General features: G+C 33.9%; 1 protein-coding gene across 9 annotated transcripts in view; it reads left to right on the top strand.

Annotated features, from left to right (window-relative positions):
* Positions 1–23208, top strand: part of ATP8A1 (ATPase phospholipid transporting 8A1) — a 105594-nt gene that overhangs the window by 19019 nt on the left and 63367 nt on the right. For 2 of the 9 annotated variants that reach the window (XM_021553144.3, XM_077782823.1), the window contains exons 7-19: positions 3256–3329; positions 4715–4784; positions 5382–5509; positions 7663–7774; positions 8588–8753; positions 10929–11056; positions 13694–13771; positions 16171–16259; positions 16794–16838; positions 19425–19497; positions 21284–21389; positions 22584–22666; positions 22834–22883. In XM_021553144.3, the coding sequence (XP_021408819.2) occupies positions 3256–3329; positions 4715–4784; positions 5382–5509; positions 7663–7774; positions 8588–8753; positions 10929–11056; positions 13694–13771; positions 16171–16259; positions 16794–16838; positions 19425–19497; positions 21284–21389; positions 22584–22666; positions 22834–22883 (1202 nt within the window). Of the gene's footprint in view, positions 1–646; positions 721–3255; positions 3330–4714; positions 4785–5381; positions 5510–7662; positions 7775–8587; positions 8754–10928; positions 11057–13693; positions 13772–16170; positions 16260–16793; positions 16839–19424; positions 19498–21283; positions 21390–22583; positions 22667–22833; positions 22884–23208 lie in introns of those variants that run through there. The other 7 variants (XM_021552349.3, XM_077782824.1, XM_077782826.1 and 4 more) reach the window with 5 other exon arrangements.

Genomic DNA, 23208 nt, shown 5'->3' with positions numbered 1-23208 from the left:
TTTTCCAAGGCAGAAACTTCTTTATGGAAACTAGTTACTTCCTGAATTTGTTGAATTTCATCAGCTTAAATCATGAGAACTTTAAAGATGTTTATGCAGTGGTTAGGAAGGGACTCTTAAAGGTATCTTTCAAGATAAACTTTATGCTGTCATCTAGTCACTTAGTTTTAATGGTTGCCATACCTGAAAACTTGAAGAAAATTTGACATGGTTTCCATACCTGAAAACTTGAAGAAAATTTGACCCACCATAATTTGGAGCCAAGGTTCAGATGGCTTATACCTTTGAAGAAGCAAGAATATAGTGTGATGCAGTAAAACTGTGGTTTTAGGTGAGATTAATTTCTTCTTTAACTCAGCTTCAGTCTTTCAGTAAAGTATTTAACAAAACCAGCCAAATTAAAGAACTGCATAGACAAGGCTATTAAATATTAGGCTTATTTGGCTAATTAAGCTTATTAAAGGTTAGATTTCCAAAGAATTCCAATAACTTTTGACAGAACTCTAGTTGTACAATCAAACTTCTCTAAGTGTGTGAGTTTCTAAGTCTTGCTAGGAAATTCAGCAGGTAAATATTTACTGTGCTTAAAACAAGGGTATAATACATTTTGTTTGAGACCATTAACCAATTCCCAGTTTTCTTTCAGGTAGATGTTGGAGATATAGTTATAATAAAAGGCAAAGAGTATATACCTGCTGACACTGTACTGCTCTCATCAAGGTAGAGATGCCCACTGATACTTATAGTGTAGAGGCTGGTTTCTCTACCCTGCATTTATTTATTTATTGTGATTGCTCCAAGGAAATAAAGAATAAACAAAAGTGCTGCTGTTTTGAAGTGTGCTCCTGTGTTCATTTGGTCATTTATCATTTAAATCAATTTTTTTAAATTGCGACAATTGCAGTTTTAAAATTACACTGGCATTCAATTTACCCCTAAGAAGAATGTAGTATGTTAATTTTGTTGTTGAATACAATACAAAAAAGGTTGGTTCCCTGTCTAAAAATTGGACCTCAACTGCCATATTTAGCCATGTTGACTTTTTGATATGTACCCAACAAATTTCATCCCATAAGTAAATCAAAATTTATATATTACAGGGAACAGAAATGGATTCTAAATTATATAGTCTCCAGTTTGATAATTGAATCAGGGAAAAAAGTGAACATGAGATGTGAATCATCAAATTAGTACTGTCTGAACACTCACTTTATTATCTAATATATATAATTATGAATAATTTCATCAGTTGGAGGCAAGACTTAATTTTTAGCATGTAATGCTGTGACCCTTTTACATGGACAATCAGAGATTGTTTATCATCATTTCCTTGGACAGTTTTATTTAAGAAATCCACATCTTAAGTGGGAGATGCATGTTTTTCAACATCTATTTGATCAGGTCACCAGACAACAGATTCTAAGAATGTTTTTTAATGGATATTACCTAAATGTGAATGTGTTATAATTTTTTTTTTTTCTGGCACAAGCAGAAGTGTTATGTATATGACTGTTGTTTTGGTATAAACCCTCTGTGACCCCACTGAAGTTAATTAATCTACTCATTACAATTAATAAAGTTAGGATCCTATGCATTTCTGTTGACAGGCTGTGGTATAGACTAGCACATTGTTTCTTTGCCTTCCATTATATCTCAAAATTAAGTGCAACTGTTTCTAAAACACTTCTAATAAATTATTATCTAGTATAAAGTAGTTCCCAGAAAATGTTGTAAATTTCCCCCACAGTCTGTCTTCAGTGCAACTGCTACTCATAACTTAGCCTGTATTTGGTTTCTTCTGTAAACCTTTTACTTCTGTACTTTGAGAGGCATTTATAAATTCTCCACCAAGATCTTTGCTTCTCCACCAAGAACTTTGCAGGCAATACACCATGCAGTAAGAACACTTTTTCTGTTGGCCTGGTAACAGTTTCTGTCATGCTAACCATATGTCTTGCATACTCTCAGAGCAGCTTCTTCATAGTCTTCCTGAGTAATCCCCTAAATTTGAATCTATTCCTAGATATCTTCACAGTTTTGCCCTTTCACATTTGGAGGACACTTGCATCACAGTTGTGGTTTACACACAGGAAGCACCAACTGCCTGAAAAGCCTACTTTGCAATCCTTGTACCCCCAGAGGAATCTTGTATCATAAGTTGACAGTGAAAATACTAGTTAGCTGCTACTGGCCTTTCCACTTTTTTTAACCCCTCTTTAGTGCCTTTTTTAGAACAAACAATGTGTGTCCTACTATGTGTGTCCAGCTATGACTGTTACCCACACTGAATTTTCCTGTCAGCTTTTCTTCTAGGATCCAGTGTGCAGTGGGGACTCTTTGAATCACAATTGCTTTTCTAGGCCCAGTTTAGGCATTTCTTCCAGCTAAATTGTTTTCCCTAATTATATTACTAGGATCCTGTTTCAGCCTTGCTTCCAGGAGAGAACCCTGTACTACTACATGACCTGTAATTCTCTCTGCATACTGGCATTTGCTCTCTTCCATCTCTTATCTCCATATGGCCATGTTTCTTCTGGAAGACTCTCATCAATTTTGCTTTCAGGTCTTTATTGATACCCAGCTACATTTTAGGTTCCAGAAGCAATACAAGTCTGTGGGCCTGGTTTTAATTCAAACTAATAATACCGGATTTTTTTTAACAGCAATAGCAGTTGCTGGAGAACAAGAGGATCTTAATTATTTTAGGAAACTATAATCTCTTACAGTGAAGGACACAAACCTCTGAGATTTAATTCTGTATGGTTCTTGGTAGTTCAGTGTACACTAAAATTTGCAAAACAGGAAAAAAATACAAAATAATTTTCAGCATGTCTACATAGATAAGGTACTTGTTACCCGGCTCTTCAGAAAAGCTGCTGGAAAATTGGTTGTTGTGGCTTTTATTTTTTAATTGATGTATGGACTGTTTAGAAACTTGGTCAGTTGAGAAATAAGCATAACACTTTTTTATGTTTACGTACAATGTCAGTGTGTTCTGCAGCTTAAAGTTTGTGCCTTAGAGTAAAATAAACCACTTGAGTAAAAATGAAAGTGTTCTAGCTCTTTTCTTTCTGACCTGATTAAAATAGATTTTGAAAAAATTGTCATCAGACATTTTAATTAACATGTATTGTTTGAATAATAATTTCAAACTCTGTCTTTTTGTCTTTGTTCATTTGTTTTGTTTTGGTTTTGGTTTTTTTTTCCCCTGTCAATTATTTTTCTGTTCTAATCATTTCAAACTGGGATGTGTAGGTGGCAGTAGGGGAAGTAGTGAAAGTGACCAATGGGGAACATCTCCCAGCTGATCTCATCAGTCTGTCGTCAAGGTTAGAATAAAGTAGTTGCACAGGATACGTGTATGTGGGTCCTCATATACCAAATATGAAAAACACTGCCATGTTGATAATCTTTGCTTTGCTAGTCACCTTTCTCCAACAAAACCTACATATTTATAAAATTAGAAAGGGTTCTTTTATCAAACACAGATTATGAACGTGAATATACACAATAACACTTGAAGAAGTTAAAATTGTTTCAGTCCTCTTGGTTTTTACACTACCTCCATGAAATTTTATCAAACAAGTTGTCACTGAATAAAAACAATTAAACACCAGGTTGAATATATTTTTAACAGGAATAGACATGTTTCTACCAACTTGCTATTTTCAGCAAATATAGTTTAACATTGGTAAGAGTGGTAGAGGACCCTCTGCACAAACTTGGATGTTGCACAATCTCTGCTGCATGTGGTGGCAAAAGCAGCGTTGTTCCTGTGTATTGTGACAAAATGCATGTTTTTTAGACAGCTTTATGCTATTGTCTGCACTATTACCACACTGTTTTTTCCCTAACCAATCAATGGGCCTGCCTTGATCTAACTTTAACTTACTTTGGAGGTCACTGTAATCTGCTACAGTTCTTGCAATTAAGCATGTGTCTCACTTGAAATGTCTTTGCTGCCTTAGTTTGTTTTACAAGTGCTTGACAAAAATATTGTTTGGTTTTTATTGTTAACTAATAAAAATGTTAGAATTATGAAAATTGTCTCACACAGGTGGTTCCATCCAAGCAGGCTAAATAAAAGTTATTTATATTTCTAGAGAAGTTTGCCAATAATAAAACAGTAGCCTGAATGTGCCGTATTACAATTTTTCACACTTTAATGCTTGTACTTTACAAAATTTTGTTAAAATAACCTACTTAACATCCTGCAAATAATCTAAAATTAAATCACTTCCCTTTAGCCACTTTTGCATTAATAAAGGAAATTTTAAAAATAATTGATGCTCGAATTTCATGCTAGAAGGAAGAAAAACACTAGAAGGAATTAAGTGGTGTAGAGAGTAAAACTTAATTCTTTTTAGTGTTAAGAGGTTTTTATGACTTACTTGATCCTTTTCAGAATTGAAACTTGTTTCTGTCTTAGATTTAAATAGTAGATGTTCTGTCCTCACACTCAGGAAATGTGTAAAGATAGAACACTTCTGTGTACAGTGCTTTTGTCAATTTTTCATTTAAGAAAATAAGCTTTGGCAAACTTCTCTGAAAATGTAAAGTACTGTTTGTTTTTATAGACTTGGCTGTAAATTATTCTGGTTTTGAAGATTTGATAAGACAAACCTCTTTGCATAAATAAGTATTACAAGATTACAGGATGTTTATGGATGTTGCCATTATAATTTTGAATTCAGGACTTTTTTTCTCTTAATAGTGAACCACAAGCCATGTGCTACATTGAAACATCTAACTTAGATGGTGAGACAAACTTAAAAATTCGACAGGTAGGAATTTCATTTTTGGGAATATTGCTAATATTATTTTTGTCTATTAATGCTTAAAAAGACATTTTATTACATTAATGGATCTTCTAGAAGACTGAAATTTTAGTGGTTTGAATAAAAAACTGGATTATTGGCATCATAAAAGTGGAGGAATGAGTGGTTACTCCTAAGTCATTCTTTGTGCTTTGTTTTAGGGTTTTTTGGGAGAATAGGTAGAAACATAAATGGTTTGGATATTGGCTTTGTTTCTAGAGGAACAGATGATGGGGCAGAAGCCCTGCAGAAAGCAGCTGATGGGGCCAGTATTGCCCTTCAGGGACAGGTAGGGAATAGCAGATTTTGACTGAGTGTGCTGTCAGTGTGCAGGGACATTCTTGCTGAGCTCTGTGATGGATTATAACCCTATATTGGTCATGGTATTTTCAGATGCCATGGTGACTTCTTCACTGTAGCACCCAATTGTGACAGTAGAATGCAGCTGGTCCATTTTGCTCCCATAGGGATGATTGGTTTTGGTCTTGCTATTAGGTTTGTAATACGTAGATTTGTTATTGGATAGTGATTTTTAATGTCATGACAAATGAATTTTGTTTACAGGGTTTGCCACTGACATCAGACATCAAGGACACAGAAAGTTTGATGCAACTCTCTGGCAGAATTGAGTGTGAGAGCCCAAACCGACATCTCTATGACTTTGTTGGAAACATCAGGTTGGATGGGCATGGGTACGTAAATACAAGGTAGAAGATCTTGGGCGATTCAGTCTATACAGTAGACAGCTATGTGTTCTTAAACTACTGAAGTAAAAATCTGAACAATAAATTTTCTTTTAAGTATTCTCTGCTAGACTTTAGTCTTTCGAAAACCTAGAAGCATAAAACCTTACTTCTAATGTCTGCAACTTGAGTTGTACTTTACATTACAACTAGTTGTACTTCAGAAAGCATTCGGTATTGATAATAGGAGAGACTGCTAATCAAATTCTGACAGTTCTGGAATATATACCTAGTAACTCACTTCTTAGGCATGTCGTTTGTTACAGAAGCGGAATAGAAATAATGTCTCTTTTTTTTTTTTTTTTTTTTTTAATTGTTTTCTTCTTTTTGTTGAAGTGTGGAGTGGAACAGAGTCCATTGCTGTATACCTCAAATCCTTCTAATTTGGTAGCTGAAAAATGTTTAATACCTTAGTTTACTGAAAGCAGGTTCCTTTAAAAATAGAAAATGTGCACTTACAACACACATGCTTGTAAAACTGCTTAATAAATTCTGAAAATACTGAAATGTTTACCAAATACTTACCAATACATCAATAGTCAGGGTCCTCTGTGGATTCACAGATTTACTGCTAGATCCAAAATTGATGGATCCTTCATTCCCAAAGACTTACAGTATTTCTTATTTATTTGTTAGGTATTTATTTCTCCATATCCAATATTGTTCATGTTTGTAGTTTTAGACTGATACATATAGTATCAACTAAATACCTCTTTTTTTTCCCCCTTAATATTCAATTTTTTATTTACTGATTTCTTACAGATGCATTCTGAGATTTTTCAGTCTCAAGAGTGTGGAGCTATTATAATTCCATTGTACTTGTCATTAAGAAGAAAAACTATTTACCTGTAATTCTTCTCTGAAGGTAATAGTTATAGAAGATCCACACATTAATTCTTCCTCCTTGGCTTGAAGGAAAAGCATACTTTCCTTTTTACTCTAATAATTCAATTTTTAAAATTTGATTAAAATAAATACTGAATGTGTTGATGGCTGTTATGCCTCAAGAATGTGTAGGAGGACGCCATCTGCTGGTCAAGAAATTTTTCATTTGAGAAATTACGTTTTAGAATATTTTGCCAATCATTCCTGTGCAGTAGGATTGTTCCAAAAGTGTGGCTCTAATATATTTACCTTCAGTGAAAAAGAATTGCAGGTAAGTAACTCTTTTTGGATCTTAGCCTTACTTCAACCTGAAAAATCAGGGATATGTTCTTTTTCTGCCCATAATAGAGGGAGTGAAAATTCATCTAATTAATATTTATTTGTCCAGATCTTTAGACCTTCCTACACATTATGTAGATCCAGCAGGTGTGATTTGCACTTTATTCTTTGCCATCTTAACATATTTTCAAAAGCAATAGAGGATGCTGAAAACGTGTCTCCCTTTTCTTTCACTTAATATAAGTCATTGGACTGCCATAAATGTATCTTGTTGACCCTTTCAGTCTTTCCTTTTACCCTTCATGGGAGAGCAACTCAAAAAAAAAAAAAAAGTTTGTTTTTTTTTTTTTTCTTTTGGATATCTAGTATTCAAGGAGATAGAACACCATTACAGATTTTTGCCTTTTGGCTAAATCTGTGAACTAAAAGAGGCAAAAGTTTTCTGGCTATCCTCAGCCTTTGAATGAGCTAATACTTATCACCAAAGTGTGCAGCTCTTCATTATGTTTTTGAGTATAGAAAATCATGCCAGCTTGGTTTTAGTCCTTGAAGACAATTAGCTAGAGAAGGGAGAAAAATTCTTTAACCTGGTTTATATGAACCTATGACTTGACAGTGGCTTGGTGAATGGTGAGGGGATTGTGCAACACAAGGTCAAATTCTGGTTATCCAGGCCTAAAGTATATGTTTTCTGGAAGACATTCTTAAAGTTTTGGATAAGAGTGAATTATTTTTGAAACCTTAGATTTTTAGCCTGGCTTTTATCTGTCAAGTTTTCTCTGTCAAAACTCCCAAAAAGTTAACTGTGAAAATTAGATTCCTAACCTATTAACAATAATAATGTAAATTTTGGGAAATTAGTTTTAACAAATGCTGATTACATTTAATCATTGCCATTGACTGGTTTAGTGTTAAAATGTAAAACTTCTTATTTCTAGTACTGTTCCATTGGGATCTGATCAGATTCTTCTACGAGGAGCTCAGTTGAGAAATACTCAGTGGGTTCACGGGATAGTTGTCTATACTGGACATGACACGAAACTTATGCAGGTTTGTCCCTTGGATTTTGTCTGACCTGTCTGTTTTATTACCTTAATTTACCATTCCATGGTACAGAAATATGGCTTGGTACTAAAATGTCAGTGATAGAGCATCTTTCATATCAATTAAAAAGAATAAAAATAAAGCAATTTCTTGTTATTTTAGTCACTTTATCCCAAAGTAGTTTTTTCACTAATAAGCATATTCATTGATTCTATTTTGTAATGTGTGCATTGAAAACTCTTTATTAGCAAGTTCTTTTATCATAGTTTTTCTTTTTCCATTTTTGACTGCTCCTAAAACTGCCCTTTAATGGGGGTTTCTTTCAAGTACAAAGGTAATCATTCTTGTCAGAAAACAAACAAAAAGTGAGGAGGGAAGAGACTGAAATTACTTTGTGTTTCGAAGTATCAGAACTGAGATGCACCTTTTGATAAAAAAGAATTTCAGATTGGTCATTCGTGCCTTATTTATTACTTTTCTAATTTGTAAAATAGTTGCTTGAAAAAGTGTGTCTGTTTTAGCAGCTGTCTTCTATTGCACTGACAAAGTGTATGCGCATTCATTTTTAATGTTTACTGTTAACTATTGTTGTTACCAGTGTTCTGTGTAATTCTTGTGTCACAATCTAAAGCTCCAGTTCATAGATTTATAAGCTGCTGGCTTTTGAGATGTTTTAAGTTAAAGAGTTACGACATTTTTGGGGATGATGTATTTGGGAGAACATTGAGAAAAGTATACAGTAACATGTAATTTGAAAAGCAAGAGCCATGTTACCTCATCTAATGTTTAATAACCACTGTTGATTTTTGTCTTTTGCAGAATTCAACAAGTCCACCTCTTAAAATGTCAAATGTGGAACGGATTACAAATATTCAGATTTTGATTTTGTTCTGCATCCTTATTGCCATGTCTTTGATCTGCTCTATTGGTTCAGCTATATGGAACCAAAGGCATACTGGAAGAGACTGGTATCTTGATCTAAATTGTAAGATCTAAAAGATTATATTAATATTTTATTATGTGGTTGCCTTTCATATTTGGAAATAAGGATAATTGCACAGTGTTTTTTGTCAGTCTCTCTTTGTTTGCTGACTAAAGTCATTAGGCTAGGTATATCATAGCAAGTATAAAATTTACCTAACTGTGCCGTCTGAACTCTTGCTAAATTCAGGAAGGGCGCGATGATTTGTGTGTCTCTACTTTTTTCAGGCATTCCATCTCTGCAGCTCAGCAAGGTCTGCATCAGCATTCCAGTGGCATAAACAGTCAGCTTCCTAGACATCAGACTGAAGCCTCTTTGAGCTGCTACCAGTAGATTGCACTTAAAGCTGCAGTGATTTTTCTGAATTTTTAAACTTGCTTGTCTTAGGAAATGATGCTGTGGCTTTATAATTTTTACTGGGCTTTAACTAGTCAATATCAGCACTTAATAGATTCCTCCTAAAGAAGATAAAAGAGACACAAGTTTCATCTAACATATTACACTGGGCAGCTGTAGGTAAGGTGGATGTAGGGCAGTGTTACACAGGCCTTCATGGCAGCATGCAACATACTGACAGAGTCTGACACTCTGGTAGGAAACAAAATTTAAAAGAAGTTTTCATGAATATATTTTGCAGTTAATTATTCATATTTTTGGAATTTCTTAGGGCCCTTTATACTTAGGCAGAGCCAGAACTGAAACAGAGCTCCTGAGTACAAAGCTTCTGAATGTAGTCAACAAAAAGGGGTTTTTGGGGGTTTTGGTAAGTTCTTAAAGAAAAATATTGAAGTTCTGATTTGAAGGCATTCCTAAAGTTTCTGTGTCTGCATTTATGATGAGCTTTGCTTTCCTTCTTTTTGATGCTGATAAATAAACATTTTTTTTTTAATTAAGAAACTCAACTTTCATGTTTTCCTAGTGAGATAAAAAAAATGAACTAGTTCATAGAATATTGACAATTTTGGGTAATATCAAAGAAGGTCATTAGATGCGCTTCATCTGTGCATTTTTTTTTTCTTTTCTGGGAAATATAAAAGTTTTAAGGATATGGTGGCTAGCACGGTAGTGAAGCAGCTCATAAATTGTTGTTATTTCTGAAAAAAGAAACATGAAATAGTGGCCATTGATATTTTGATTTGTGTGTTCTAAATTGATTATCCATGTCAGTTTATTTTCTTATACTTGTCTCATGATTAAATGAAATTGTTTTGAACTATGTAAGGTATATCCTTTAAGACTGTATTCAGTATATAGTTGTTCTGATACCAGAGATGTAAGAAGCATTATAATTTATATGTAAATGCATTTTATACTCCTTTCTCCTTAGTTATTTAATTTTTTAGCTCTCTGATCTTTTAGGCAAGTACATCATTTGGTGTTGGAATTTATATTAATGAAAGTCTCCAAAACCTTCTTTCCCGGATCTTAGAGTAACAACCAAAACCACATTGGACAGACAGGGGAAACCTATTTGAGGCTGATTTTCTTTGAGATACCTTAAATACAGCTAGGCAGGCTCCATCTCTTACCCTTTTGCAGTACTGCACAGCAGACTTTCTCATCCTTTCTGAGGTGCTAGTCTAGAGTTATCTTTAAAAGAAAAACCTAACACTTTAAAGGAAAAAGTATTATAAAACTACTTGTTTTTTTATATGTTAATACTCACATTTCCAGTTGTTTAGAACTTTCACTAGACTCTCTAATTTCATATCTTCCTTTCATGGGGTGTGAATTTAACCTCTTTCATAGCATTTTGCTCTGTTGAGGGAGAGTATATGATTATGTGAAGGCAGATTGAAAAGAAATTCATTCCACTATATAGTTCCCCTTTCAAAATATAAAACTATTACATTTTGAGTTTAGAACTTGGTTGCTTATGTAGATATTCCTAGATTTTGATCTTAAAATGTAGCAAAAGAGGAAATGGCTGGTAAGTTTGCTCTTCAGAAATTGGAGATCATTGTAAAGATTGCTAAATTTGAACTCCACTATTATAATAGAGGTCCTTAACTCTGAGGAAGGTCTTATCTATAGGCAAGTGATACTGTAATTAATTCCAAAGTTTCTTCTTAGAACACTTTAAAAATCAGCTGTTAATGCAATATTTTGAATACAGTACATATATGTACTTCTAAGTACAGTCTCAAATATTTATTTGATTACTTTGTTTTTTGGCAGATGGTGGAGCAAGCAACTTTGGATTGAATTTCTTGACTTTTATCATTCTCTTCAATAATCTCATTCCAATCAGCTTGTTGGTTACACTTGAAGTCGTTAAATTTATCCAGGCATATTTCATAAATTGGGTAAATATTATTTTTATAATATTGATTTCTAAAATAAAGTGGTTCACAAGTAAGTGAAAGGATAGATTGCTTGTCTATGTTTACATATTTTCAGGCTTTTTCTAAATGCTGTTTATTTATTACTAGTGGAATCTGAGGATAACAAATTATCCTTATATAATATATAATTATATAATTTATTATTACCTCACATTATAAAATCTGAGGTAATAATAAATTATTTCATTTAGTGCTCTTATGCCTGCACCAGATTAATTTTTGTAGCATGTTTGTTGTGATCCACTAATTGTAGGGAAGCAAAGTGAACCTTCTGTGGATTGCAGATAGAAATTTAAGGTTCAAATATTCCCCAAAACATGATTAAAGCCAAACAAGTTTAAATGTTGATACCCAAAAATTGATACATTTTATTTAACAGTAAATGAGAAAGAAGGAAAAAAAAAAGGGGGTGGGGGGACAGGAAGAGACAGATTAAATAGAAAGAGACAGATTAAATAGAAATATATCACCGCTCTGTGGGTCCCAACGATGTGTCATTGGTCCTCTCCATCTGTCTGGTCTTCTTGGTGATGAGGGTCTGCCTCCAAAAGCACAGAATTCAATGGATTTATATTTAATTAACCAGCCTGGTTTGGGCCATGTGGAAACGTCCAGGGCAAGTTTGACACCGTCTCTAGGAAGACTCTGCATCGCATCACGTGCATTGCTCTGGGGCAAGGCCTCAGGAATGAGTCTGGAGAGCACTTTGGAGGTCTTTGATGTTTGTGACACCCCCTCAATTGCCCCTCACACGACTGTCCTGTGGATGTGGCTTTCTTGGGCTGCTGGGGCATTGTTTCACAGCTGAGCCAGTTAGTGGGATGGAGGATGGGTGTTCACTACCTCTGGCCAGAGGTTGTACCGCATGCCCAAGGCCCTCCTCCTCCTCCTCCTCCTCCCTTGGTGGGGAAGGAGTCTGCACAAACCCGGCAGCCAGACTGGGAGGTGTGGCCTCCCCCAGCCCATAGCTAGGGAGGGATGATTTTAGGGACAGCTGCTGGGCTTGGCCCTCCTGTGAATGCTGTCCCAGCCTCACTTGTTTCTTCCCAGACCTGAGAAGATTGAGCAAAAGTGTCGCTTTATCTTACCTCAAGCTCTCTTAGGTGGCTTAACTCACAGTCCAAGGTTTCACGCAGGGGGCCCATTCAAGGTGGGCTTGGTGGTTGCAGCTTTTCACGTCAATGTTTAAGCCATGAACTAACACATTTCAGTCTCTTGACAGTGTTTTTCTGCTTTTTACTTTATTAGTATTGATATCCAGGTATCATTCAGAATGACAAGAAGAATGTGTTTTGCAGCACTGGGGAGTTTTGTCCAGTTTCATATTTTCTTCCCAGACTTTGGTATTTTGATTTGGCATTTTGCTTATTTTTTTTTTCCAAGCACAACCCTAGTTTAATGGAATGGGATTTATTGTACAAGGCAGTGTCTGCTAATATTATCTCTTATGAAACATATAAAGATCATTTTGACATCCTTTATTTTTTTTTCTTAATGAATTAGTGAGGAAAATGAAGGGATTACTCTGAGCTGGGAGTGAGTTATTTTCCTTAAAGCCATGTAAACATGCCTTCAATTTTTCCATTTTTTTCCAAATCTAAATTTATCATAGCATTCTGAACACTTTAATCCAATTCCTTGATCAAATATGTCAAGTACATTTGTATGTGTGAGATATGTTCTGGAGATGATAGGTAAGAATCCATGTGAAGTAGCAGGTGAAGCATATGCTTTATTTTAAAAGTTAAATACTTTTGTGAACAGTCACCTGGCTTTGATTTCCTAAGGGGTTTTTTTTGTACTGTAAAACAAATTGGAGAATGCAGTGAAATTCTTCCTTAATTGTCTGTATTTTAAAATAAATATTCAACAAAGACACATCTCAAATGTGTATATTGCTACTGTTTATCCAAGAAATCAGAAAGGCAGTTTTAACTTTTCTTCCTGTCCCAGTTTCTCATTATGAGGGATTAGTTGCCTTTAATTTATCCTAATCTTAAGTAATATTTCTCTTTCTGTGTAGATTATATTTTTATGGAGAAACTGGTCATCTGCAATCTGTTGCACTACGTTACCATGTTTGACAATGTTTTAATCTTTTACTGTATGTAAAAACAAACTCTGATGTTTATTTAGCAAGTAGGAGGAAAAGAATTCACACTATATGAATTGTATCTTATGTTTATTGTGTACTCTCAAATTTGTCCTCATGTTTTTATCTCAAGATATATTTATCTTGCTATTTAGAAATGACTGGTTGTGCATACAATAGAAGTAGGTAAGACTCACTTCTCCCTAAGAGTAATTTCTGCTTGTTGCTAATGTCATTTTAAATGTATGGGTTAACAGTTTTTCAATAATACTGATCACTAGAAATAATCTGAACAAAATCACCCATGAGAAAATCTTCCTTCTTCTGGGGTCTCTTGGAAGTGATCTGATAGTGTCTGTGGCTTCCCATGTTGAAACAATCTTAGGTGTATCTATCCATGTGTGGTCTTTTCTTCTACACTTAACTGTTCTATTTATGTGCTAGATTTTTTTGTGAGAAGTTCTGGAAGATTGATTTTTACATATATGTACTTTTTTTATCTCTAGGACATAGACATGCACTATGAACCTACGGACACTGCTGCAATGGCTCGTACTTCCAATCTCAATGAAGAACTTGGACAGGTAGATAAAAGAATTATTGGTTGTAACTCTGTATTGAAATTATTCATGTGAGGATTTATTTCAAAAAATATACACTCTAGCCTTATTATTTGCTTATTTCTATCTTCTTTGTTTTGTCAGATATTTTTAAAAATACTTGCAGTATCAGTGAATTAAAACCAGTATTACATGAACAATCTCTGTGTCAATGTGCATGTGGTAATCACAGAAGATGGAAGTATATCAATAAAGTTACTAAATCAGAGGAATTTTGAGCATTAAGGCTGTCTGAGCATTAGTCTCAGTATATACATTTATGATCATGTGTATCTTTAATTATGGCATTTTTTTTCACATGCTCTGCTTTCCCCAGAAATGACAGTGAGTGTCTTAGGGTTGAATTAGTTCTATACGTGTCCTCTTTTCTTGCCACTAAACACTGAAAGCTGTGAATGGAATGGGGGCTGAATTAAACCTGGAAATTTGGGCTTAATTCTTTGTGCTTTGGAGTTCTCTTTTAATACTGTAAAATCAGTTCAACTTTTCACAAGCCATCACTTGTTATGTGTTGTTCATAATTAGGAAGTATGACTTAGTACAAGTGTGCCTGGGGCAGAGGGTATGCTTCTAGAAGAACTACACATGGTATTTGTTTTTTCAGTCAATTATATTTGCAGTCTGGCTTTAAAAACATGCTGAACTTTCTGGTATACTGGTGATGAGCAGCTCTTGCTGTGGAAAATAAATTACATGCTCATTGAATTGAATTGTATTATGAACACAAGTATGCGTGTTCTTGCATTTCCTAATAGAAGTTCTATTAGAACTTCTCATAACTAATTCTTTACTTTATTGCATGGGCATGTAAAAGTTGTCTCTTGCTTTCCAAAACCAATAAATAATAGCTTAGTTTTAGCCATATAGTAAAGCAGTCCTAGGGAGTAATACATAAGAAAAGTACCTTCTGGAAAAAATGGTTGATGGTTATGTTCTGTGACTGCTCTACGTAGAGTACGGAGCCTTTGCCTGCTGGGTTTAACATGTATGTGGAGAAAATTTTGTTCTTTTCCTGGCTTTGAAGGGGAGCACAAGCTCCTCTAGAGGGTAAAAAGTCTTTGTTGAATCTTAGCTTTCCTTCTGTTTCATTTTACAGTATCTGTTTTTATTATCTCTGCTGCTAGTTTGTTATTCACATTCCCAGACACATTCTTTTCTTTTGACTTCTATAGTTTTTGTCTTCATTTCTTAGGATTCTTATCAAATTCTTCTTCACCATTAAGAGCTAGTCAGGCATCTTGGGATCTCCACTTTCATTTTTTGACGGATTCTTGATTTGAGCAGATTTTTGTATGGAGACCAAAGGACTCTACTAAAAAGAGCAGGTTTCTTCTTTGAAGTACATGAAGGTTGCACATAATGAAGACATTTCCCCCAAGAGATCTTCAAGTTTTAAGAAAGGCAAAACTTTGGTGTTGAGAAAAAAAAGGTTGACTTTTTTAGCTGTAATTCCCACTCTCCTATTGTGCCCATACACAAAAAAAAAAATAAATTTGCAGCATAAACCTGACACAGAAGGATTCCTTCTAACTGCTGATTTGGCTAAGGCATAGTTCCTCAGAAACATTTTTACTAATACATAGCTGTCTTAGTCCCAGGTATAATGTAGTTAATTCCTAATTAAGAATCCTTGGATTTGTTTTTTTAATTAGAAGTAAATTTTAATGAATTGAAGTTTACCTGACTCATAGAACTTTTGGTTCTTCACAGACTACCTCATTTCTTAATATATTGACTTTTTTCATAAGATTAGGTTTAAACAAAACTTTAAAATATAACAGGTTCACATATTTCAGCTTTGAATTTTAAAATGCTTTACCTAGTAGTTTCTGAAACAGAAGGGTTTCTAATGCCAGGGGAATAGAAGATGTAGAGTAAGTAGAAAGGAATGTGTTTCTCCTTTTCCTGTAGTTTGGCATTCCTGAACTGTTGTGCTTTACTAACATTTTGGCTTTAAGAAGATATTTCTACATCAAAAAGTTCAGTTTAGAAATGCATATAGATACTTTTCTTACCATATTGCTTTCTGTCAGAAGTTTAATGTTTTACTGGCAAAGTCATTTGTCTTCACAAGTTTCTTGCACTTCAGCAAAATATAGAGTGAGGAGTGGTTAATTACACCACTGTGCATTGAAGAAAGCTTAAGTTTCCTGACATCTCAGTTAATTGATTTCTTTGGAAATGGGTATGAAGGCTGTGTATCTGCCATGTTTATGTGTTGTTTTTGTTGTTGGATTTTTCCTGTGAACTGTGAAAATTGCAGAACAGGTAAAAATATTTCATATGTTGATAGTCATGAATTGTACTAGATATGTCACTAACTGCTGAATGTTGATGTATAATGTATTTTATCATTCATTTAGGTCAAATACATATTTTCTGACAAAACTGGTACCCTGACATGCAATGTCATGCAATTTAAGAAGTGTACAGTAGCAGGAATTGCATATGGGTAGGTATTTTTATATATTTCTTCCTCTGTGTACCTCTGCCTGTCCATATATACTCATGCATTAATACTGTAGTTAAAATAAACTTACACATGAAAATGTCTACAACTCAGTCAGCTTTTTACAGTGACTATAAAATGTTACTTACAAGAGACAGCATCACTTCTGTCACAACATCTTTTTTTTCAAAGAGGAACAAAAATAAAGTTCGGGTATACCACAGGCTTTCTGCTGTAAGGCAACTTCAGTATGCATGGTTTTGCCATCATTTACTCTGTTTAATGTTGTTACAAACAAAAGCCTGAAAGAGACTTGCAAAAAATTTGTTTGTTATAGTTTATGAAGTCTCAATAGAAACACCATATTTTTGCAATTATCATAGCCATCTAGGCACTAGCAAAATAGTTGAAAAGCAGGGTTTTTTTTGCAATTTTGTTTTATTAACCAACTACTTTTTTTAACATGTGATCCAATTTTTTAGCATTTGTGATTCTTTCTCCTCTCCCTGTTCTATTTTTCCCTTGCTTCTTGTGCAGCCATTGCCCTGAGCCTGAGGATTATAGTGTTCCTTCAGATGATTGGTAAGCTCTAAAAATCATTTAGCTTCTGCTGTTTCTTGAAGATTCAGGTTTAAAAATACTGAGCAATATATTTAGAGATGGAGCTAAATGTGAGATAGTGTACTGCTCGGAAGTTAATTCAGCATTGAATTCACACAAACTGACCATCTTGCACAAAGTTATGCCATCCAAATTCTGTGGCATTAAGTTGCAGACTCTGGAATACAATCTCTAAGTGGGTCCCTAAAATATAGTGCAGTCATTATACTGACAGTCCTGGTGCAATTCAAAACTACTTATTGGAGAGAAAGTTTTGTGTTTTCTTATATATCTGGTACTATGGTAACTTTAATCCCACTTTTCTGCTGGTAGTCAGTGATTAGTTAGCAATAATCAATAATATGTTTAGGGAAAAAATCCATATTTGAGGGTAAAAAATATGTAATGTTATTGTTGCTCTTTTACTTCCTCCAGATTTAGAATATTAGCACTATGTAGTTCTTAACTGGAACTGAGATTAGAGCGCCCAAATACACTTGGGACTAACATTAATGTCTTAGTGGGGATTTCAGGAAAGAAAAGTCCTGGCTTCCTTTCTGCTGTCATCTACATGAAGCCTTGTGCTTCTTCATCATACTTTCTTATACTAAATATTTGCAATACCATTCAAAGTAAGCTCAGATACATCAGAGAAAAAAATATCATTTTCAGTCTTTAAATAATCTCTATTTTATTTGTTGAAAGTAACAATAAGACAATATCACACAAAATTGGAATGTGTTGCCATCTTTTGTTGAAAACAATTGAAGAAAAAAAAATCTTTACTAAATTAGAATTAATAATTCTTTGTTTAGATAGAGAAAAAAACCAAAGCCAGAAAAATTCCTCCTGCAACACATAAAATGTAGTACACATGCATACCCCAAAATCTTACCTGACCTGAATATCATTTGATGTAGAAGGAAAATATTTACTAAAGATGCATAAGTTTCCAAGCAATTTCATTGAAACAATGCAGTGCCTACATGAAATTAAGCATGCTTGCTCATAAGCCATTAATGAAAAAAGACTGGTTTTGAATAAATATTTGTTCACATAAATATCTTTATGAACACATCTGAAATGGATAAATAAACTGATATCTAAAATATATTTAATATTTAAAAACAAAACAAAACAAACCTTATAGGCAAAAAAATATATTAGAAATAGTTAGAAAATATGAACTTGAAATTTCTTGGTGTGTAAATCTATTGCAACTAATAAAATCTCTTTGTGCCAGTAACATTTCTAGCCCTAACATGACTAATATACTAAATCCCAGATATTTTATATCTTTTTTTTGTATTAGAAAGAATTGTTTTCCACTTTGTTTTCTGTATTTTAGCACTGAGAATCTGTAAATTTTATATCTGAAAGGTTTAAGTGAACAAAGCTTAAAGCTTAGATTCTAAATAAATATAATGTGTCTGAAGGTGTTAATACTTGGCATTTCAAGATCTATTTGCTTTGCATTCAAAAAAGAAGTCTTGGTGAAGAAGAATGCTTCAAATTTTTCACTGTAATTAGAAAGTTAGAAAAGGTAGTCCTTGCATGGCAGAAGAGAGAACAGAGGAAGTTCTGCATTTTATATTCCTCCATGGTAGTTACTGCAGGACTTAGTTCACTTTTGGTTTTCATAGAGAATCTTTTGTCTGCCTTTCATGTATATGGCTTATTCTTCAACTTAAGTCACCAAATGTATTTATTCTTTTGTAAGATTATGTAATCCAAACCAAAAGTAAATGAGAAAAAAAATTCCTTCAACTGGATTCACTTTTCAGAATTGTTTTGTTTCACTCAAATTCAAAGTCATCTGGATTGTCTTAATACTTAGCTGTAGTATTAAGACTGTAGCTATAGTCAGCTGCAGTAACAAATCTTCCTAGAAGTGTCTACATATTTGAGCTCTCACATTCAGACAGAATATTTGTGCAATTTGGGAGATGTTAGTGTATGACTTTATTTCTCTAGAACCATCTCCTCCTTGCATCTCTTAAGTCCATACTTCATGACTGTTGTCTTGTCTTCTTTATCGTTCAATTTCATATGTTCCTTTTTGATCATAAGCAATAAAAAGCAAATTCTCTGCATGCAGACTTCTCTGATGTCTGAATTAATTTGTTTAGCTCTTTCTGATACCAGTTTCTAAATGTCTGCTTTTCTGCAGACATTTAGAAACTTATCCCAAAACTGCTAATTTCTTGATGACCTGTGATCTCTTTGGGCATATATATTTTCTGTGTCCCTTCTATAATCTCATTCTAGAGATCAGAAGACAAGAAGCCTCAGTTTTACAGTGTGGATATATTTTTATTCATCCTTCATTACCTGAATTCAGTAGAAAGACTTTGCTGGATTTAAGTGTATTTATAGAAACCAAGGTTTCTTCAAATTAAATAAACTTTTGAAATGTGAGACAAATACCTTTTCAATTCTTTTTCTCACAATATGTGATTTCAGCCTTTATTGTAGCAGCTATAGCCCAAAACTTGTGTTTGAAAGATTTGTATATAAACTGTTAAAATCATGCTAAGAGTGATCTCTTTTTTACTCAATTATTTCTAGGCAAGGCCCACAAAATGGAGAAGAAAAAACATTTAGTGACGTATCATTACTGGAGAATCTTCAAAACAACCATGTAAGTTATATAGAAATAATTATTATTGTTTTGTGAGATGAAGCCATTGCTTCCAGTAATTCAAAATATTATGTCCTTTGAGGGAAAACAAATAAATTGTATATTTTTACAAAATCAGCATGTGTTCATGAATACTTTTGTAATTGCTGATATATGTTAATTAGATCAAACCCTTATTTTCTCCCATCCATTTTTGTTTTGATGATAAGGATCAGATGTTACGAGTTTGAAGTAGTCTTGCGTTCTTCTTTCATCATCTTCAGATGATGAAATGAAGGAGGCATTTTGGAGACTTGTATTTGCCCCAAAGAGACAATACATTTCTCAGGAAAATAACAAGTTATTTATTATCTGGTTAAGAAACAGTACCATCATTACCACTTTCTACTTTTTGTTTGTACAAGAGATTTTTTTACCTAGCCATAAACAACACCTACTTTAAACAGTGTAACTGTTCTCTTTTTGAAGAGTTAAAGTGAATTGCTCTTTTCTTAAATTTTGTCCTTGCAGGAGGCTAGTTCCAGTTTAACTGGCAGACAGTGAAGCATTTTCTTCTTGCCAGTGCAGCAGTCTTTAATGGTAGACATCTGAGAACTATTCTCAAGTGTATCTAAAACAAAGGGGACTCATACTTACCTGCACATTTATATTTACAGTGCTAGTAACAGGGAGAGTGGCATATTTGGAAGGAGGTATCAGCTATTGCTGCTGTATTTAGAGTGTCCATGGTGTGCAATTGTTGAATCTTCAGTTTTCTGGTAGATGTGTAGTGTTAAGTATATATAATATGAGCATGCTATAAAAATGTGTTTGCATCTTAAAAATTCAGGTACACATTCAAAGCGAGGTTTCAACACTATTGTAAATGCATTCTGAAGTGCTTTGGAAAATAATTTGTAATTCAACTTTCTGAATTCATCTTAGAGGATGTGGGGGCTGTCAGTGGAAGAGAGTACAAACCTGCTCCCATTAGTGTTTCTGCACTACAGAATTAAATTATCAGAGATTGTTGTATTTTATAGAGTAATTGTAATGTTATTCTTAGTCCACTACAAATCTGAAAAACTATAAATATGCTACAAGAAGCCCTCAGCTGAGGTGGCAGCTGCTTTGAGCTCACTTACAGGGAATGCTGGGGTTTCTTTTAAACCAATCAGTTCATTCATTTTGCAAATGCTAGCTGTAGTAATAAGGTTCTTAGCTGTATTTGTCAAGTTCAGTCACCTGTTCTACTTACATGTTTCTTTTCCACTCTTTTGGCTAAATTATTTTAAGCTGTTTCCACTTTTTACATTTTGAAGTGCCTGATATATTCATCTTTAAAAGCAGTCTGATCTTGCAACATTTTCTATGTGATTTTTGTTTGCTACATATTTCTAAAGGTTCTCAAAAAGTGTTGTCAAATACAGTACAAGACAAAAGTAAGGGACTATTTTTTAGTAAAAATGACAACATCCAAAGAGTCTTCTGTGAATAGAATTCTTTCAATACATCGTTCATACTTACCTTCCCTAAAAAGTAATTGTTTGAACTGTTCCATGTTTCTGGTTATCTAATTTTGATTGTTATGATAGCAAATGCCGCTAAATTCTATTTATATAACCAGTATGTAAGTACAGCAGAAAGAAGGTAACCTTCATGCTGGAATTAGTTTACAGATAGTATTTAAAGAAAAGAGGTGCCTTTCATTAAATGTTTGTGGGCTATTATTTGTCTATATCTATTACTACATTTTGGTTGTTTATTGCTTAAATGATTAATCACACTGACCTATTTTTTTCCTTAGCCTACTGCACCTATAATATGTGAGTTCTTGACAATGATGGCAGTGTGTCATACAGCAGTTCCAGAAAGAGAAGGTGATAAAATTATATATCAAGCAGCATCTCCAGGTGAGACTCAAATAACTCAGTGAACATATTCTATCAACTCAACAAGCAAATTTTACTCAGTTTATTGTTTTTGAAGTATCTTCCAAAATTAAAAAAAAACCCAAACCTATCCCTCAAAAAATAATTTGTATCAGCTAAAATCAGTTTTCTAAAAAAGGATTTAGACTTTTTAAATTTTCATTAGAAAATATATTTGAATGTTACGTGGATTATATAAGGGCAAAGAATCAGCAACCATACAGCACTGCTAAGGTGTTGTCAGATTGCTGTGGAGTTCTAAAAGGAGTGCTCAAAAGTAAATAAAAATCAAATCAGGACAAAAAATTTATGTTTTTGCTTATTCTATAAGCCTATTCTGTACTTGGTAAGCATGATACTGATTTAAAACAGAAACTGTGTAATCAAAACAGAAATGTTTTTAATAGGATAGAAGTTGTGATTAATTCTGTTAAGGATTGAGAAAATATTATTGTGCCAAAGGTCTGTTTCAAGCCTATTGTGGTCCATAGACAATGTTTGAATTCAGGAAATGATTAAGCAAGGCAGAATGATTAAAATGTGCTCAGCTAATGTGTTACAATTTATGACGGGAAAAATTACCTCAAGTGCAGAGGTTCTTCCTTGGTTCCCCAGCTTCCAGGTGGCTACTTCTGCGACTCCTGTCCTTCAGCAGCTGAAAGACAAGGGCAGAGGTAAATAAAGTTAATGTAAATAAAGTTAACTGGGTCATGGCAGTATTTTACAGGGCATTCGAAACAAACTCCATTCTGACATCCTGAGCCACTCGGAGACAACTGATGACTGTTGGAGATGTGGTTGCTGGTTTCCTGAATGTAAACATTGAAGTTATCTGTTATTTACAGCAATGACTTAGCACTCTTTTCCAAACCAAAACTTAAACAAAAAGCATTGTATATTGTCCAGTGACCCAAGGAAGATGCTAACCTAGGTGCTTTGAAGAGGGTGCTCTCATTACTGAGCTGAGAGGTGTGCTCCTTTCAGGGCTTATTTTCTCTGAACTCATTTCATCAGTTTTCACAGGAGAAAAAAAGAGTTCTTTCCAGCAACACGTTTAATCTTAAAATCCATAAAGGAAAAAGAAAGTGAAAAGTACAAAAGCCTCAACTGTGTTGATCAAATAATGATTAACAGTTTTCTGGCACATTTGTAAAATAACTATTGAACTTGCTGCAGATGAAGGAGCATTGGTCAGAGCAGCCAGGAATCTTCATTTTGTTTTCACTGGAAGGACACCTGACTCAGTAATCATTGAATCTGTAAGTACTTTGGAGTAACATTATAATTACTGTATTTGCTTATGATTTAGTATAAATAATCTGAATAACTGCATTATGATACATTTTGGTTGTTTTTGGTTCTTTTCCTTGAGATTTTTTTTTTAATTCTTACCCTTCTGGTTTGTTTTTTTGTTTTTATTCTTCAGCTGGGACAGGAAGAGAGATATGAACTGCTAAATGTCCTGGAATTCACAAGGTAAATTTGTACTTGGTGGCTTTTTGTGAAAATACTTAGACACTTCTCTCATGGATAAAAATGCTTCCATTTTTTATATTTTTACAGGCAAAATATGCAGTTTGTGTAGCTTGTATCTGTGTAGTATGTAAACACACTATAGACAAAACAGAGTATGTGATTAAGATTACACCTCCTAGTTTATTGTGAAACATTTTTGGAGGGTTTTTTTTTTTTCTAGTTGTCTACATAGTGACTAATATTTTTCACTTTTGACTTTGGTCAAAGATTAAAAAACCTTTGGTTTCAAAATTTAAAAAAATACATGGAAAATAATATAGGAAAG

This window comes from Lonchura striata, chromosome 4 (genome assembly GCF_046129695.1).
Source record: "Lonchura striata isolate bLonStr1 chromosome 4, bLonStr1.mat, whole genome shotgun sequence".
In the NCBI taxonomy this organism is placed as follows: domain Eukaryota; kingdom Metazoa; phylum Chordata; class Aves; order Passeriformes; family Estrildidae; genus Lonchura; species Lonchura striata.
This window is presented reverse-complemented; position numbering and strand designations above follow the sequence as displayed.